At 54.7% G+C, this 16,519-nt stretch overlaps 3 protein-coding genes across 3 annotated transcripts; 1 reads left to right on the plus strand and 2 right to left on the minus strand.

Annotated features, from left to right (window-relative positions):
* Positions 1-927: 927 nt before the first annotated feature.
* Positions 928-6,370, plus strand: GCG54_00008040 (DNA topoisomerase 2; the record flags this gene model as incomplete). The annotated part of the gene is made up of 2 exons (XM_045408012.1): positions 928-4,644; positions 4,700-6,370. Coding segments are annotated over 2 exons (5,388 nt in total), but the record flags the coding sequence as incomplete, so codon positions are not given.
* Positions 6,371-7,497: 1,127 nt separating this feature from the next.
* GCG54_00008041 (uncharacterized protein) lies at positions 7,498-8,861 on the minus strand (the record flags this gene model as incomplete). Its single annotated transcript, XM_045408013.1, has 5 exons — positions 7,498-7,920; positions 7,990-8,291; positions 8,348-8,509; positions 8,590-8,622; positions 8,786-8,861. 5 exons carry the CDS (start codon positions 8,859-8,861, stop codon positions 7,498-7,500), a joined length of 996 nt encoding a protein of 331 aa, XP_045265685.1.
* Positions 8,862-12,484: 3,623 nt separating this feature from the next.
* GCG54_00008042 (EVI5-like protein) lies at positions 12,485-15,828 on the minus strand (the record flags this gene model as incomplete). Its single annotated transcript, XM_045408014.1, has 3 exons — positions 12,485-14,459; positions 14,565-15,175; positions 15,232-15,828. The coding sequence occupies 3 exons, from the start codon at positions 15,826-15,828 to the stop codon at positions 12,485-12,487; spliced, it is 3,183 nt and encodes a 1,060-aa protein (XP_045265686.1).
* Positions 15,829-16,519: the final 691 nt, after the last annotated feature.

Consider the following 16,519-nt stretch of genomic DNA (forward strand, 5'->3'; position numbering starts at 1 on the left):
GTAATGCAGCGACGCCACGATCCAATTGGACAGCGGGGCAGATGTGGCTGCCAACCCCGCTCTCGTGCGCTCCCACGTCCCTGGGCGCTTACCTTGGTCGGGATTAGCCTGAGGCAGTAAACAAAGGAGGCAGTCGCCCAAACGCGGTCCAGTTAGAGAAGACCATGTCGCGACTCCCAATGTTTACACCGGGGCAAATATCAACATCGCAAGGGGGTTGCTACCAACAACAAAAGCCAGCGCACACAAACCCACCATCTGACTTCACGATCCCGACCAACAAACCCTCCTTTTGCGCATGTAGAAAAGGGACGTTGACGAGCTGGCACACTCGCTCTCCTCCCCCCTCTTTTCCCTCTCACGAGCCTTCGTGCCAATTGCGCGCCTGGTCCGCCCAGCTAGCCGTTTTGCGATTGTCGATTCTTTGTATTGTCGACGGCCGCCGACTTTTCGACGACCACTACCGCCGCCGACCGTAGCGACAACTGCGTTTCGTCTATTCTCGTGGTACTCCCCGCGCCTCGGGGAGCGTAAGCTGTGCAGAATGAGTTCGGACGACGATGCCTCCGTGTTTAGCATGGGAGAGGAGTCGGATTTTGCGCCGGTATGTTTGCTTCTTCGTGATCCCAATTCTTGCCCACGTGTGGATACCCGGTCACGCATCATCACTTCGAACACACTCTCTTCTGTATCGTAATCTGAGGAAGGAGCGCTCTAGCTTGGTCGCTCTTTCCTGTCGATAGCTTGCTTCCTGTCGCAGGGTTTTGCGCTCTGCTGTCCGTTTACCCACAACCCATCTTGTCACAACAAGCTGCTATTTCGTCGCGAAGCGTTTGCGACGGAGTCCGCCAGCTGAACCGCGCAAACACACCGTTTCTCTCCCACTTGTTTGCACGCTTTCGCCTGTATCCAACCCCCCTCGATCAGTTTCCTTGTACTTTCTTTTTCAAACCTCCCACTCTCAAAATGTCTGCGCTGCCGCCGCCCGAATCGGCGCCGCAGCCGGATGTCCCTGCGCCGATCGCCACGCTCGACACCTTCGTTGGGGCCAACACTGATCCGTCGCAGAAGCCAAAGGCCAAGGCTCCCTTAAAGAAGGCGCCGGCGAAGAAGTTGACGCAAACCACCCTCAAGACCAAAGCCGCACCAAAGAAGCGCGCGAAACCCGACAGCGACGACGATGACGCTGCTTCCTTTTCCAACACACCTCCCAGCTCTAAGAAGCTTAAGAAGGCTCCTGCCGCCAAGAAATCGAGCGGGAACCCCCTGGCGGAAATCGAGAACGACAGCATGATGCTCGACGATGACGAGCCGGCCGCTTCAGCGCCAAAGTCCAAGAAGAATGCCACCGACACCTACCAGAAGCTCACCCAGCTTGAGCACATCATCAAGCGTCCCGATACCTACATTGGCTCAGTCGAGCCTACAGAGCAACCCATGTGGGTTTTCAACAAGGAGACGAAGCTTATGGAGTACCGCAAGGTTACCTTCGTGCCTGGTCTCTTCAAGATCTTTGACGAAATCTTGGTCAACGCTGCCGACAACAAACAGCGCGATGCTACCATGACCTACATGAAGGTTACCGTCGACCGCGAGAGCGGAGAGATCTCCGTCGAAAACAATGGAAAGGGTATTCCTGTCGAGATCCACGGAAAAGAGAAGATTTACATCCCGGAGATGATCTTCGGTCACCTGCTGACGGGTTCAAACTACGACGACGAGGAGAAGAAGACCGTGGGTGGTCGCAACGGTTACGGTGCGAAGCTTTGCAACGTCTTCAGTGAGCAGTTCACTCTCGAGTGCCAGGATTCCAGCAACGGAAAGAGATACAAGCAGGTCTGGACCGACAACATGAGCAAGTGCGGCAAGGCGAAGATCACGAGCAGCAAGACGAGTGACTTCGTTCGTATCACCTTCAAGCCCGATTTCAAGCGTTTTAGCATGACGGGCATCGACGATGATCTCGAAGCTTTGATCCAACGCCGAGTCTACGATATGGCCGGTACCGTCCGCAACATCAAGACCTACCTGAACGGCACCCACATCAAGCTTGCGTTCAAGGGTTACTGTGAGATGTACGCCAAGGCCATCGCCAAGGAACGCGGTGCCGAGGAGGGCGTCGAGCCCAAGGTGGTTGTCGAGATTGACAAGACCGATGCGCACCCGCGTTGGGAAATTGGGTTCACGGTCTCGGACGGCTCGTTCCAACAAGTCTCGTTCGTCAACTCTATTGCAACAACGTCTGGCGGTACACACGTCAACTACATCGCCGACCAAATCACTGGGTCCTTGCTCAAGACTCTCGACAAGAAGAAGAAGGGTCACGCCCTCAAGCAGAACCACATCCGCAATCATATCTTCATCTTCGTCAACTGTTTTGTCAATAACCCCGCATTCACTTCCCAAACAAAGGAGCAGATGACTACCAAGGTCAGCCAGTTTGGTAGCAGGTGTCCTCTGACTGAGGATTTCCTGAAGAAGATCGCCAAGTCCGACGCCATCCAGAACATTATCGATTTCGCCGAGAAGAAGGCGGACAAGATGATGGCCAAGAGTGACGGAAACAAGCGGTCCCGCATCAGCAACTCGAAACTAGTCGATGCTAACTTGGCTGGCACCCGCCACGGCCATGAATGCACTCTGATTCTCACGGAAGGTGACTCTGCCAAGAGTTTGGCTGTCGCTGGACGAGCAATCCTGGACCCCGACCGCATCGGAGTCTTCCCTCTTCGTGGTAAGATGTTGAACGTACGTGATGCATCGATTGACCAAATCACGAAGAACCAGGAAATCCAAAACATTAAGCAATTTCTTGGTCTCAAGCACAAGGCTGTCTACAATGACACGAAGGGTTTACGGTACGGTCATCTCATGATCATGGCTGATCAGGATCACGATGGTTCTCACATCAAGGGTCTTCTCATCAACTTCCTGCAAGTCCAATACCCGTCCTTGCTTCAGATTCCGGATTTCTTCCGAGAGTTCATCACTCCCATCGTCAAGGTATGGCAGGGCCCGAACCCCAAGAAGCCGCAGCGCCTCAAGTCCTTCTTCACCCAGCCCCAATACGAGGAATGGAAGGAATCGCACACCAGCGAACTTTCTCGGTGGCACTACAAGTACTTCAAGGGATTGGGTACCAGTTCAAACGAAGACGCCCAAGTCTATTTCACCAACCTTGATGACCATCTGAAGGAGTTCAACACGATGAAGCCTGATGAGGCTGAGCTGTTCGAGCTCGCCTTCTCCAAGAAGAAGGCCGACGCAAGAAAGGAGTGGCTTGGCAACTTCGTCCCTGGTACATACCTCGACCACTCCACCAAGTCTATCACCTACACGGACTTTGTCAACAAGGAACTCATTCTTTTCAGTATGGCCGACAACATGCGATCTATCCCGTCTGTTGTCGACGGACTGAAGCCTGGTCAGCGTAAGGTCATGTACGCCTGTTTCAAGAGGAACTTGACCAAAGATCAAAAGGTTATTGAGTTGGCTGGTTATGTCTCCGAGCAGACATCGTACCACCATGGTGAAGTCTCTCTCCAACAGACAATTATTGGCCTCGCACAAAACTTCGTCGGTTCCAACAACATCAACTGCCTTGAGCCCAGTGGTAACTTCGGTTCCCGTCTTGCCGGTGGTTCAGATGCTGCCAGTCCTCGTTACATTCACACGAGACTGTCCCCTTTCGCGAGAAAGATTTTCTCCACTCTCGATGAGCCTAACTTGGAGCCTCAGTATGAGGACGGCAAAAGAATCGAGCCCAAGTGTTATGCCCCGGTCATTCCAATGATTCTCTGCAACGGTGCTGATGGTATCGGTACTGGTTGGAGCACGTCGATCCCCAACTACCATCCTATGCATATCGTTGAGAACCTGAAGAGACGTATGGGCCGTCTTGACCCCGAAACCCCCGAGGGTGCGCCATTTGAGCCTATGATGCCTTGGTTCCGCGGTTGGAAGGGTACCCCCCAGGTTGCCGACAAGGACAGATACAAGTTCAACGGTATCTGCGACATTGACGAGAAGACTGGCGAGGTAGTCATTACTGAACTTCCTATTCGCATGTGGACGGACGATTTTAAGGCCAAGCTGGAAGAGGTCATCAGCGGCACCAAGGGCCCTGTCTGGATCAAGGACTACAAGGAGTTCAACGACCACAAGAACGTGCACTTTGTCATCCAGATGGATGACAAGCACACCAAGGACGTTATGTCGGACGGTCTCATGGAACGGTTTAAGCTCACCAAGCAGGTTGCCACCTCCAACCTGGTTGCCTTTGACACCAACGGCCAAATTCGCAAGTATGAGAAGGTCGAGGACATTCTCGAGGAGTTCTACCACTACCGTCTGGATATGTACGCCGAGCGCAAGAAGCACTGGCTCGGTGTCTACCATGCCGATTTTAGAAAGCTGTCCGAGCAAGCTCGTTTCATCAAAGAGATCATTGACGGAAAGCTCGTCATTGCCAAGAAGAAGAAGGCCGTCCTAGTTGAAGAGCTCGCTAAGCGCAAGTACGAGCCGTTCCCGAGGAACAAGGACAAGCAAGCCAAGAAGAAGAACACCGACGAGGAAATGGAGGGCGACGAGGAGGACGAGGAAGGAGCGGACGAGCAATCGAACGCTTACGACTACCTTCTTTCTGTTTGTTACCCCATCATCTGATGTTTCCAAGCTTCGCAACTAACTGGTTTTGTAGATGCCATTGTGGTCTCTGACGCAAGAACGCCTCGATAGGCTGCAGAGGCAGATCGAGAGCAAGAAGGCCGAGCACGACTCCCTCCTCGCCCTGAGCGAGAAGGATCTCTGGTGCCAGGATCTTGACGAGTTCGTTGCCGAGTGGGAGAACCAGATGGCCCTCGACGCTGAGATCCAAACCTCCATCCGCAGACTTGGTCGCCGCGTATCCAAGAAGATAGGTGCTGGCAAGGGTCGCAAGGCCAAGAAGGATGATGACGAGTATGAGCCCGGCGAGCGCAAGAGGGCGACTGCGAAGGTCAAGGCAGCCGCAGCCCCCAAGGTGACAGAGAAGGCTGCTGAAAGGTTTGCTGCCATGTTTGAGAAGGCGAAGGCCAAGAAGGACGATGAGGACGCATTTTCGGACGACGATTTTGCCTCTCTCGGCAAGAAGACTTCTTCTAAGGGGCCTGCCGCGCCCGAGAAACCACAAAGGGCGACGACAACGAAGAAGAAGCCTATCTACACCTTGTCCGATTCGGACGATGACGAAGAATTCGCCAGCCTGGGCAAGCCCAGTGCATCTGCTCCGGCGGAATTTACCGAAGACGTTTCTTCGCAGAGTCAAAAGTCTGCGGCAGCCAAGAAGCCCTCGCCTCGGGTGGAAGAGTTGGAAGATAGTGACGACGACTTTGCTGGTCTGGGCAAGAAGAGCTCCACGGAGAAGCCCGCTGCAGCTGCGGCAGCCAAGACCACTGCTTCTCGACGTGCTGCATCGACTAAGAAGTACGTTATCGACGACCTGTCTGACGAAGATGAGTTTGCTAGCGCTGCGGAGGACAGTGCTTCTATTGAGAAGAGCGCTTCTGTGGAGAAAAGCGTCTCCGTAGAGCCTGCACCCACCAAGTCTTCAAAGAACGCTGCTGCTTCACGAGGCTCAAGAGCCTCTGCCGTCAAGAAGAAACCGTCTTACGTCATTGACGACTCCTCGGAAGAAGAAAGCGAGGCCGATGATAACCAAATTGGAGACATTGGTGCCTTGGTCCGAGGTATCGGCGGATCAGCGAAGGAATCTCAGACTGGCCGACTTAGCTTGTTCGCCATGAACCGACCTGAGGGCCGCGACTCGACCATGCCCAGGATCAAGACTAAGCCTTCGAGGACTTTCGACGACGACGAGGTCGATGATACCAACTACGAGATGCTCGCCCGGTCGTCCCCTCATAAGACAATGACCAAGGAGGATGACATTGACAGCTTCCTGAGCGACGACGGTGCGCCTGCCGCGAAGGCGTCCAAGGCGTCCACATCCAAGGCCAAGCCCGCGCCAGCCGCCGCCGCACCCGTCAAGAAGCGCGGCCGTCCTGCTGGAGCCAAGAACAAGCCCAAGGATGACGAGGCCCCAGCAAAGGCTAAGGCCAAGCCCAAGGCGGCAGCCAAGACGACGACGCTGTCTCCCGCGGCCAAGGCATACGCCGCAAAGAAGGCCAAGCGTGTGTTGTCCGATGATGAAGATGAGGATGTCGAGATGGAGGAGCCAGAGTCCCCGCCACGGCCAGCTGCTAGAAGCCGCCCTGGACGTGCGGCTGCCACCAAGGCCAAGGCGAAGCCCAAGTACGACTTTGATGATGACAGCGAGATGGACGTTGACGAGGCCAGCGAGGACCCGTTCGACATGGATGAGAGTGACTAGAAGTCCTCGTGAAGGTTGAGGGAGGTGTAGTAAACCGCACATGTACAAAATGTGTGCTCGTTGCGCGTGTGGATGTGTGTCTGTACACTTGGAAAAGGGAACGGCGAAAGGGGGTATGGGTACGGCGGGATGGTCTCACGGAAGCAGTCATGCCGCTGCTTGCCGATTTGCTTTGCTTTATGACCAGGTATTCCTTTCCCATGGTCTCCGGGAAACTCTCTTGCTCTTTTTTTTTTTATGTTGGCGGCGTAGGCTAGGCCGTCTGTTGCTCCCTAGTATTATATTGTTTGCGAGAACGGACAATATGGGATACCTATTCTTCAACGACCTGTGCAACTTTTGCTTGGTGACCCGTTCGGATGTTCACTACTGTGATATTAGACCGTCCCAGACGGAGTCCGAGAAGCTGTGAAACCTAGCCGCTTCAACCTGAATGACAAGAAGAAATGGCTTATCGATGGTCCTCTAACTGCATGAGCCAGATCAACGCCTCGTTCATCAATCACCATCAACGCCCACGTGTTCCCTGAGTGGCACCCCTGGCGAGTTTCGAAACATTGAGTGCATTTCTGCTTGTGGTCGACATCACCAATCATGACAGTACTGTTGTGCCAAACTTCATTGCAGTATGTCTGGTATGCGCAGTCAAGATTCCTAGAAGGACACTGTTGAGCCGAACAGTCGCACCAGCAGATCAAGATCATCTTTACGAACACCACGTAGAAATGATGAAAAACACTGCTTTTGTAGAAATAGTTCGTTTCCTTGCTTCCCCTAGACAATCTGATGATCCCCCTTTCGCCAAAGCCGTGTGCCATGAAGAAAGAACTAAAAGCAAGACAATACACTACATGCGTACATAATCACTCGTTCGACGCCCTCGTCCTCCCATCCACTGGAAGTCAATGTCTGATATTATCCTTTTGTTGCTCAGAGTGTGCAACCAACTCCTGCCAAAAGCAACCGCAAAGTCCTACCACGCCGAACATGTCGTAGAGAGAGGTGTGTGGTGCGTGGTCTCATTCATATTCGTCATGAGTCGTTCCGTTGACGCCAGACCATTGGCATACGACGTATATCCGCCAGCCTGTGTACACTCAGGAAAGCCAAGTCGAATGAGGAGGCATTTAGGAAGCAACCATGGGGGTTTCCTTCTCGGGAACAACAGGCTCACTGCTCTCGAACTCGCTGCTAGGGGCAGCAGGGAAGTCCTTCTCTTCAACCGCGGGGGCAGCAGCGGCGGGCTTAGAGACGGTCTCGGGGGAGGCAGAGCGACGGCCAATCAGCTGCTGGGCCTTGGCAGTGTAGTCGCCCATGTACTGCTTGGTGATGTTGGCGGCCTCGGCAGTGTGCTTCTGGGCGACGCTGCGGAACTGGCTTGTCTGCTGGTTGATGACCTCGCCGGCCTTGTTCAACTGGGCGTCAATGAGCTCCTGGTTGGAAGTGTAGATCAGCGGGATCATGAAGACGGAAGTGGTGCCGATGAGGCCAAGACCCCAGAGAGGGACGATCTTGACGAGGTAGTAGGCGAAGAAGGCACCGAGGAAGGCCTGCGCACAGATTTGGTGTCAGTCCCGATGATGTCAATAATTGTGGAGAGGGTCACGCGAGCAACTTACCGCAACGGAAGCAGTGACATTCTCGGCGAACAAGATGCGCTGGGCCTCAATCACGAAGAAGTTGACGAGCTCGTGGACGTCTCCTATCATCGCATCGAGCGTGTCTCTTGGAATGACGTAGTAGCGGCGGGGACGGAGCTGGGTGGCCAAGCCGTTGTTGAGGACAAGCTTGCCAGCGACCTCGGCGAGGACGGTGGTGCCAAGCACCATCCAGGTAAGCTTTAAGCTGTATCTCAGAATGTCGAGGTAGCGAGCGGCGAAGATGAGGGTGACGATGGAGGCGTAGGCGATGGCCGAAGCACCTGGGGATAGCTGTTAGTCGGGGTCGGGCTTCAGACGGAACCCGGGCAATACATACGAGGGTTATTCCACGAGATAAGCTCGAAGAAGAAAGAATGGTAGTGAGTCAAAGGCTGACCGGTGGCGGCAGGGTTGGCAGGCGTTCTGCGAGAAGCGGCGAGGTTGCCGAACTCAGTGGAAGCCTTTGCAGACTGATCCTTAACATTCTGAGCGACGGGGCCTGAAAGGCAGAGCCATCGGGTCAGTACTCGGGAAATGCGCCGCAAACACGTCATGCGTGGCAGGGAATAGAAGACATACCGTTGGCGAGCTGGTTGTACGCAGCGGCGGCGTCTGGAGGGTGCGGGTTAGCTTATCACTGTCGACGGTCGTGAAGGTGAAGCTTGAAACACTAATCGCCAGGTTAGCCGGAGGTTCCTCAAAGCCATGGATGCCGGGATCGGGAATCGCGGGTTCGGTGAGAGTGGAGGAGCGGCGCGGCGATAACATACCTTACTGTCCTTGGTAGCCTGGACGTAGGAGTTGCCGTTGGCAGAGGGAGCCGTGGTAGGGGCGTCCGGGAAGTCGGCCATTGCGATCAGATCACGACGGGTTGCTTGTGATGTTCTGTGTGGTGTTGTAGGTTGGAAGAGTTGGGTTGGGTGGTCGTGTGATACCGGGATCTGCTTGAGAAAAAGCTACAGCACGAGCAGCGGGCGGCGTTTCAAGAGATCGGAGCTTGGGTTTGGTTTGCGTGGTGAGTGACGACAGCTGTTAGGTCGAGGGGAGGTAGACAGCAGATAAAGGGCAGGAAGAGTTATAAGGCCAGGTGTTAGGTTGTTTGGGTTTGTGATGATCTGGAAGAAAATCCGCAAGCTCAGGCAGATAAACCAGAGAGGTGTGGGTAGGAGAAATAAGGCAGGTAGGTAGGCAGGCAGAGGTAGAAGGGAAGGGAAGGGGAAAAAAAGACTTTGTGTGTGTGTGTGTGTGTGTGTGTGGTGCAGCGCGCGCCTGGGTTGGCAGTGATGCAAATGAAGATCAAAAAGAAAGGAGCACGCAGAGCCCACAGGGCCGTCCGTGCCAACGCCAGGTCCAGCGGCCCAGCCCAGCAGCACCTAGCATTTTAGCACCCATATGGACGCGAGAGCATTCGTCTCTTCCCCTTCTGGCGGGACAGTGACGCTCCTGCCTCCAAAACAGGGCCTGGTGGCCGGCGAAGAGGGGCCCACGTAGCGGGCAGGAGCTTTCTGTCCTTTCTGATATGGAACACTGAAGTCTACCTACCTACCTACCTAGGTCTCTCTCTCTCCCGTCACCCTTTTTCGTTTCCCCCGCTCCGACTTTCCCGTTCTCCCTTCTTTCGCGTCCCCAGCTGGCTCAGGACACTCGTTCACCGATTACACACGACGGATGGGTACCTTGCCTGTTGCACGTATCGCAGCATCTGCCTTTTCTGCCCGCAGCTAACCAACTGCTGCCGGCGCGCCTGCAGTGCACCACAATCAGTACGTAGCTCCACCAGCGCGACCTGCACCCATGGGTTCTGCGCCGAGAGAGAGGAAGAAGTAGAGGGGCCCCCCCTTGCTCGGTCGGAGTGTGGCTAGTGCCCGCGCCAGCTTGGTTTCCACACACTTGATGACGCAAAAAGTGTGCCACAGCAACCAATCGACCACTCCAACCAAAGCGACCCATTGACTACCTCCCATTGACAGCAGCTCGGCGCCCAATGACGATGTATAGTCGTCGTCGTCTCCCTCAATGCCGCACCGTGGCCCCGTCTTTGGCGTCATCCCACCGTAGCTGCATCCTCCTCTGCGGCGCTAATCATGCAGGCGGCATGTGACGGTCATCGCGTCCCTCCCGTCAGTTGCGTCGTCTGCGAGCCCAGACCTTTTACTAGTGTACTTCTCCGGGCAGCCTGTCCTGTCCTGTCTGCCTGTACTTGAAAAGTAGTGCAGGACGCAGCATGTTTGCGCGCGGCTGGGGACTGGGGGACGTACCAAAACGTGTGTTCACCATCTCATCATCGCAGCAGCGGTGTTAGCCCGGGGTAGAACCAGAAAAACCTGAAACCATGGCATTTCGATATCTGATGTGTTGATGTCTGTAATGTTTTCCTCTGTCCTGCTTCCGGCCACCCCGGATATCGGCGTCCGGGTCACTTTACATGTCCGCCAGTGTCTTTAGAAACCACTGTGTTGTCCCTCCATTCTTCCAAGCCAGATTTCGAATCGCGATAGTAATCATGGAGGAGCAGGCATGGTCCTAGCTCGCAGGCGTACTATGTAGCGTAGCGCATTGTGGCCCGCCCTTTTTTGGCCCCTCCTGCTCAGCAACCACAACTCACGACATCACCCCCAATCGCCATTCTCTTCCGTTGCCCAGGTTATTGAGAGGAAACCCACATAAAGACTGCGATAGCCCTCTCCATGAGCTAGAGCCAACAGCAACATGCCCAAACATGTCAAATTTGACGTGTCCCAGATGCAAAAATACCCGCCGTTGGACGGCCGCCAAAACCGCAAAGAAGGAAAACCCAGTGCCCTCAGACGAACCATGTGAAGTCCCAACCGACCGCTCTTCCGCCCATTTCCAAATCCAAAGAAACCACAATTGTCAATGCATCTCTACACGTAGTGCTCAAACCAGCTCAGAATCGGGGCCATGCCGTCTGCCGTCCGGTGCGGATCGGGGTCCGGGGCTTTTCCCTCGTGCCCCTCCTCACCAGTTCGGGAGCACGTGCCCCAAATCTTTTCCTTCCATTTCACACGTGCGAAACGCCGCCCGGACTCAGATCCATGTGGAAGACAAACGACGCGACGTTGAGAAGGCGCTCGTACGGACATGCCGTGATTTGTCTTTCTTTGGCACGTCTGTCGTTATGTTCCGTTGACTGTGTTTCTAGGAGGCATCCAGCACGAGACTGGCTTGTGTCCAGATTGAACGGCTTCCCAAACCTGACGCTTGCGGACAACATATACAATAACGAACGAAACCATACCGATTTGATACGGTCAATACTAACGCATCCAAATATTCTGCTAGAGAACATGCCGGTGACTGCAAGAGGACTTCTCGTCTCGTTAGTCTACAGCATAGGATCTTCATCGATATACGAGTAAAAGCCTGGCTCTTCTTCCAGAAGGGCACGCACGTCTGGCGCCCACAAAAGTGACTGAGTATCTCCTCCAATTACATGACTGTAAAGCTGGTAGTCCTAATAGGCGTTGCACTGAAAATTGCAAATTCCTTACCTTGAAGGAGTTTCCATACTTGCATAGGTAGACAAGATTACAATGTTGGCCAACAACATACGCCCTGCTTTTACCACAGCAACCCATCATCAAAACCAGCGTATCCCAGCCTCAAGTCCTAGTGAATCCAGCGCCACTCTTTCACATGCTTTCGATGCTTCCCGTTTAGGAAAGGCCCGTTGATCAAGGTGAGCTCCCCACCTTTTCAGCACGGTGCACCGCCACAGGGGTCCAGAAAGCCAAAAACTGCAATCCGTTGCAACTGTGACGCTGGAGGAGAATTCGCCCCACTCAAGATAGGGGGAAACCGTTGGCCGTTTCGACATCGTTCGATGACCGGACGAAGATGCGTTGGTTGACGACGGCGAAATCAATCTTGCATCTAGCTTCCCATCTTGACTGAAGAGGAAAAAGAAATGACGAGGTAAAAAGAAACGAGCAGGGATGCGGCAATGCTTTGTTTTGACTTCATGTCATGATTCAATTCATGTCAACTAAAGGTGCTACTGGTAAACTAGTACTGTCTGTATCTGGTGAATCTTTCTCCTGGTATTCCGTGGTACTCCGTCCGTCTGCCCCGACGGGTTGAGGAGGGGAAAAATCAAAAATCAAAAAAGGGCAGCGGCATAAAACATCCCTAGTCATAAAGACGAACATCCATTCGTCTGGGGAGTATGGCTCCTCAACTCCAATGCTATGTGTAAGAATGGAAGTGAAAAAAAGGGCAACAGTCTAGAATGCAATGAAAAAACATGCTCCCCCAACACGGAGCGCATGCCAGCGTCCGCGGATGCAAAGTGTTGCCTTTCTATGCGATGAGCGGGACGACGGGCAGACACGGGGCCTGGTACCCATTGTGAAAGCCGCCCCCAACCAGAATGCAAAATGCTCTAGATGCTCCGAATGCTTCCGTTCCGTTCCGCGAGGAACTTTGATTAAGCCATGAATCGATGGCGGTGCGTCTATCGTCTCCAGCCCCAGAATCCTCCTCCCGCCGCGGGCGCGGGAGTTGCTGCTGGCGTCGGCGCCGGACTGGTGGGTTTGACAGGTTCTGTTGATGCGCCCGTGAGTCGGCCAAACACACCCATAGCGGCTGATGCGGCTGCTCCCGCGGCCGTTGGGGGTTCTGCTGCAGGTGCTGCAGCGACGAGACCGTGCGCTTTGCGCAAGCTCTCCAGTTTCTGCTTCATCTCTTCGGCCTCTTGCCTGGCAATAGCTTCGGCAGTCTTGGCTTGTACGAGCTCCAAAAGCAGCGCCTCGTGCTGGTCGTCTGCTGGCGGTGGAGGCGCTGGGACCGGAGGCGCCACGGTCGGGATGGTTGAATCGTGCGCCTTGATCAGTGATGAAGATCGCTTGCTGAAAATTGATCCTGCTTGGGATGGCGTCGACTTGCTCCTACCAAGTTTCAGCTCTCTCAAGCCCGTGCCGCTTGCAGAGCTCTTCCTAAGTGGCCCGTCGCTTTCGTGATGACTATTACTCTCCGCCTCCGCAGCCGATGCCCGCGCTCTCATTGTGTGTATCTGCTTCTCGAGTCGTTGCTTGTCCTGATGCAAGATGCGCGTGTGTGAATGCGACTCCCGCACTTGGTCTTTCAATGCAGAAATCTCTTGGTCCAAATCGTGTATTTTCCGGTCGTAGTTCTGGGCCTGCGACACCGCGCTAGCCAGCTGGTCCTTGAGTTGCTGCAATTCCTGTTGCATGTGCGACTTGGACTCGCCACTTGCAGACTTCCTGCGTTCATCGCTAACATGACGCCCAAATCTTTCTTCGACGACATCGAGCATCTTGGAAAGCTCCTCGGGTGAAGGCTGAACCTGTTCGACATCCTTGGCATTTTCTTGTGGCCCTGAGGCCACATCTCCCTCGCCTCCCTCACGTGCCACAGTTGCGGGGTCGGTGGCCTTGAGAGTATCGACGCTCGCATCGGTACTGACAGAGTCGTTGCTGGCCTTTTTGCGCAAGCCGTCAAGAAGCGACCGCACAACCTGCTTGTCCTCCTCGCGCTGTTCCCGTTCCTGTTGTAGTTCGCTGGCGAGCAGGGCGTGGTTTCGTTGCGCTTCGGTCAAGGCGGCGAGGAGGTCTTCGATCTGAGTGTGCAGATAGTGATCTTGCGTCTTTTTTGCGCCAGTTGCATTGATGGACTTTGCGATGCCATTGCCGACCGGTGTCGATTCGCGGATGGAGGCATTGTCGTCGGTGTTGGATGAGTCGCGGGAGATGGTGGTGGCTTCGGTAGATGCAGAACTAAGGACGCTGACGGAGCTGGCTTCCATCGAATTGAGAGTGGAAGCCAGACTCTGCTTCGATGTGCTCCTGCGTAACATGCTCAAAGGCCGTGACGGAGCGGTGAGGCCCGGGCTCAGGGTGGAGGAGGATTTCGGGGAGATGATGGTGGAGGAAGCCCAAATGCGGCCCAGGAATCGGGACGCTGCAGAGGTCACGTCCGAGGAACGCGCCGCATTTGCACTAGCGATCTGCGCGTCTCGGTACCCCTGCTCCAACTGTGCCAATTTCTCGCGAGTAACGATACCCGATAAACTGACAAAATCCTGGACAAACTCATCTGCGTTGTAATGGTAACAATCCCACAGACCTCTCGAAAGGAGAAGTTGCATAACGTCCTCAAGCTCGGTGCACGCTAAAATCCGGGCCTGATTCTTCTGCATCAGGGATAGGGCGACCCGCATAAGGGTCTCCGGGGCCCCCTCGGCAAAGATGACATCGTAGATGCGAAACAGCATTGGCAGGGGACATGTAACGGCAAAAAAGCTGAGGAACCACTGTGAAACGTACGCCGGATCGACCTGGAGGTCTTCCAAATGGTTCGACACTGGCGTCAGATGCTCGCGCAGAAGCTCTCGAAACTGATAGATGCGTACATGCAGACCTGACAGGTCTGGCAGAAAACAGCTGCGCAGATCATAACGTTCCATCAATCTGCCCATCCCAATGTTAGCTTTGACGTTGCATTACCACGGAAACAAGGTTTCTTTTCGGTCGGGAGCTGCCCAGAAGTTGGGATCAACTTTTATTGGCACTTACCGAACCAATACACAGAACGCCTGCTTATCGGGCATGTGCATCAATAGCGGGCCGACCAGAAATGCCAGCCCTTGGCAGTAACCAATCTTCGTGTCGTAGAGGCTGAAGCATTTCAGCACCCTGCCCAGCATACGCTGTCCGTCGCCTTCCGGGTCGCGGAACATGTCCACACCGGGGAAACTCCGACCCAGATCTTTGCCAATGGTGGCTTCGTAGGGGCTTGTTTCGCCCGAGAATCGCTCATACTGTTCTTCCAGCGCGGTATCCCTCGCGCCCGACATGCTTTGCCACACGACGCCCCGCAACGGCGGAGGGACACCTTTCCGGATCTTGTTGGATAACAACGTGGGCAGGCGGGCAGCAGTTTGCTGGTAGTCCTTGACCAATGCTGCGTAGAATTCGAGGTCGGTCATCGGTGGCGGCGGGAGCATCGAGTAACGCAGGGCTGGGGGCGTCGGCCCCGTTACCATGTGCCGTAGTTGGGCCATTGATGGCGGTCTGGGACGATTGGAAGCGGTGACTTGCTCGGTAGGCTGTACTTTGATGCTCTTCGGGTTCGTAGCCAATTTGTCGTTCTCTTTCTCGAGCATAGCCAGTAACATGGCCGTTGACTGTGGACTGTCGTTAGTTGGGCGGATAAGGTATGATTTGTGAGGCGCTTACTCACTCTGTCGGTGTCTGCGTCCCTAGGTTCTTCTGCCTCTGTTTTTTGCAGTTCGTCCCAGTTCACTTCTTCCTCTTCTTCGTCGTCGGGTGGTAGAGGGCTGATCACCTCGTCGAGTATGCCTATGGGTGAGACTTTCGTAGGTGATACCCTAGACACCAATTCGCCGACCTCGTCACCCTCCTCGTCCTCGTAGCCCACAAGCTCGTCTTGGAGGGTCTTCGCAGCGTTTGTCACTGGCAAAGGCGTCGTTGGGTCACTCGGTGGTGTGCTATCGCCATCGATCTCGCCCTCGCCTTCGGCTAAGTTTGTGGCCTCAACTGACGCTGTGCTTTCGGGGAAAGGTAGCTTTTCGATGCGAACAGTACTAGGTCTCCTCCTCGGCGGCGAACCGGGGCCAACGTTGGTGTCTATAGACAAGACAGGCGGCTCAGAGAGCCTGACCGTTACCATGGAATCGTGGGCCTCCATTTTGGGCGTCGTTTCCCGGGGGTCGATGTCGTCGACGGCTGCGGGAGCGGGTCTCGATTCGGGTTTGGCATGCGTCAACTCAGTGTTGTTCTCGACTTCATCGCTTCGTTGCTGCAGCGCCGGCTCCATTGGCCAGGCCTACTATGCCCCGGCGGCTATGTCTCTTAGTGTTTTTGGTATTTGGCCAGGAATCAGAGATGTCGACTGGAATGTGGACTCGCAAGCGAAGGGGCGGGCCCAGCAGTCAGTTGGTGGTCGGTAGGAGGGTCAACGAATGTACGGTCGCGGACCAGTGCCTGGCGCGGTCATTAAACGCAGACCAATTTCGCTGAACGAGATCGAGAATTCGAAGTTCGTGGAGTCGGAGTAGGGGTTTGTTGTGTTTGCCCGGCGGGAGTTCGGGAGTCGGGTCAGTCGAGTCCCTCTCGAATCGGGTGCCCAATGAATGTGCCGAGAAGGGAGCGCGAGCCTCAAAGCCAGGAGACAGAGACACACAAGACCACAAGCAATGCGGATCCCGGATGTGCACAAGGTTGGTGGCAGTAAGAATTGGGGCAGTAACACGGCAGCCAGCAACGCAGCGGGTAGCTGACTGGGTGGTGTGTGTTGTGCGTGACGAAGTGGTAGTATGAGCGACTGACTTGCTCGGACGACTTGTGGACTTTTTTGGTGGCTGGCTCTCCCCCGAAATATCTCGTCCAACGGTTTCCTGGGAATAAAGAAAAGCAAGGGGGCTTTCTGTGGGCGAGTAACGACAAGAAGGCAAAGCAATGGAAGGGAAATACAGAATCCACAATCCACACTCACACACGCGCGGTGT

The sequence above is a fragment of the Colletotrichum gloeosporioides genome (genome assembly GCF_011800055.1).
Source record: "Colletotrichum gloeosporioides strain Lc1 chromosome Unknown consensus_35, whole genome shotgun sequence".
Classification (NCBI taxonomy): domain Eukaryota; kingdom Fungi; phylum Ascomycota; class Sordariomycetes; order Glomerellales; family Glomerellaceae; genus Colletotrichum; species Colletotrichum gloeosporioides.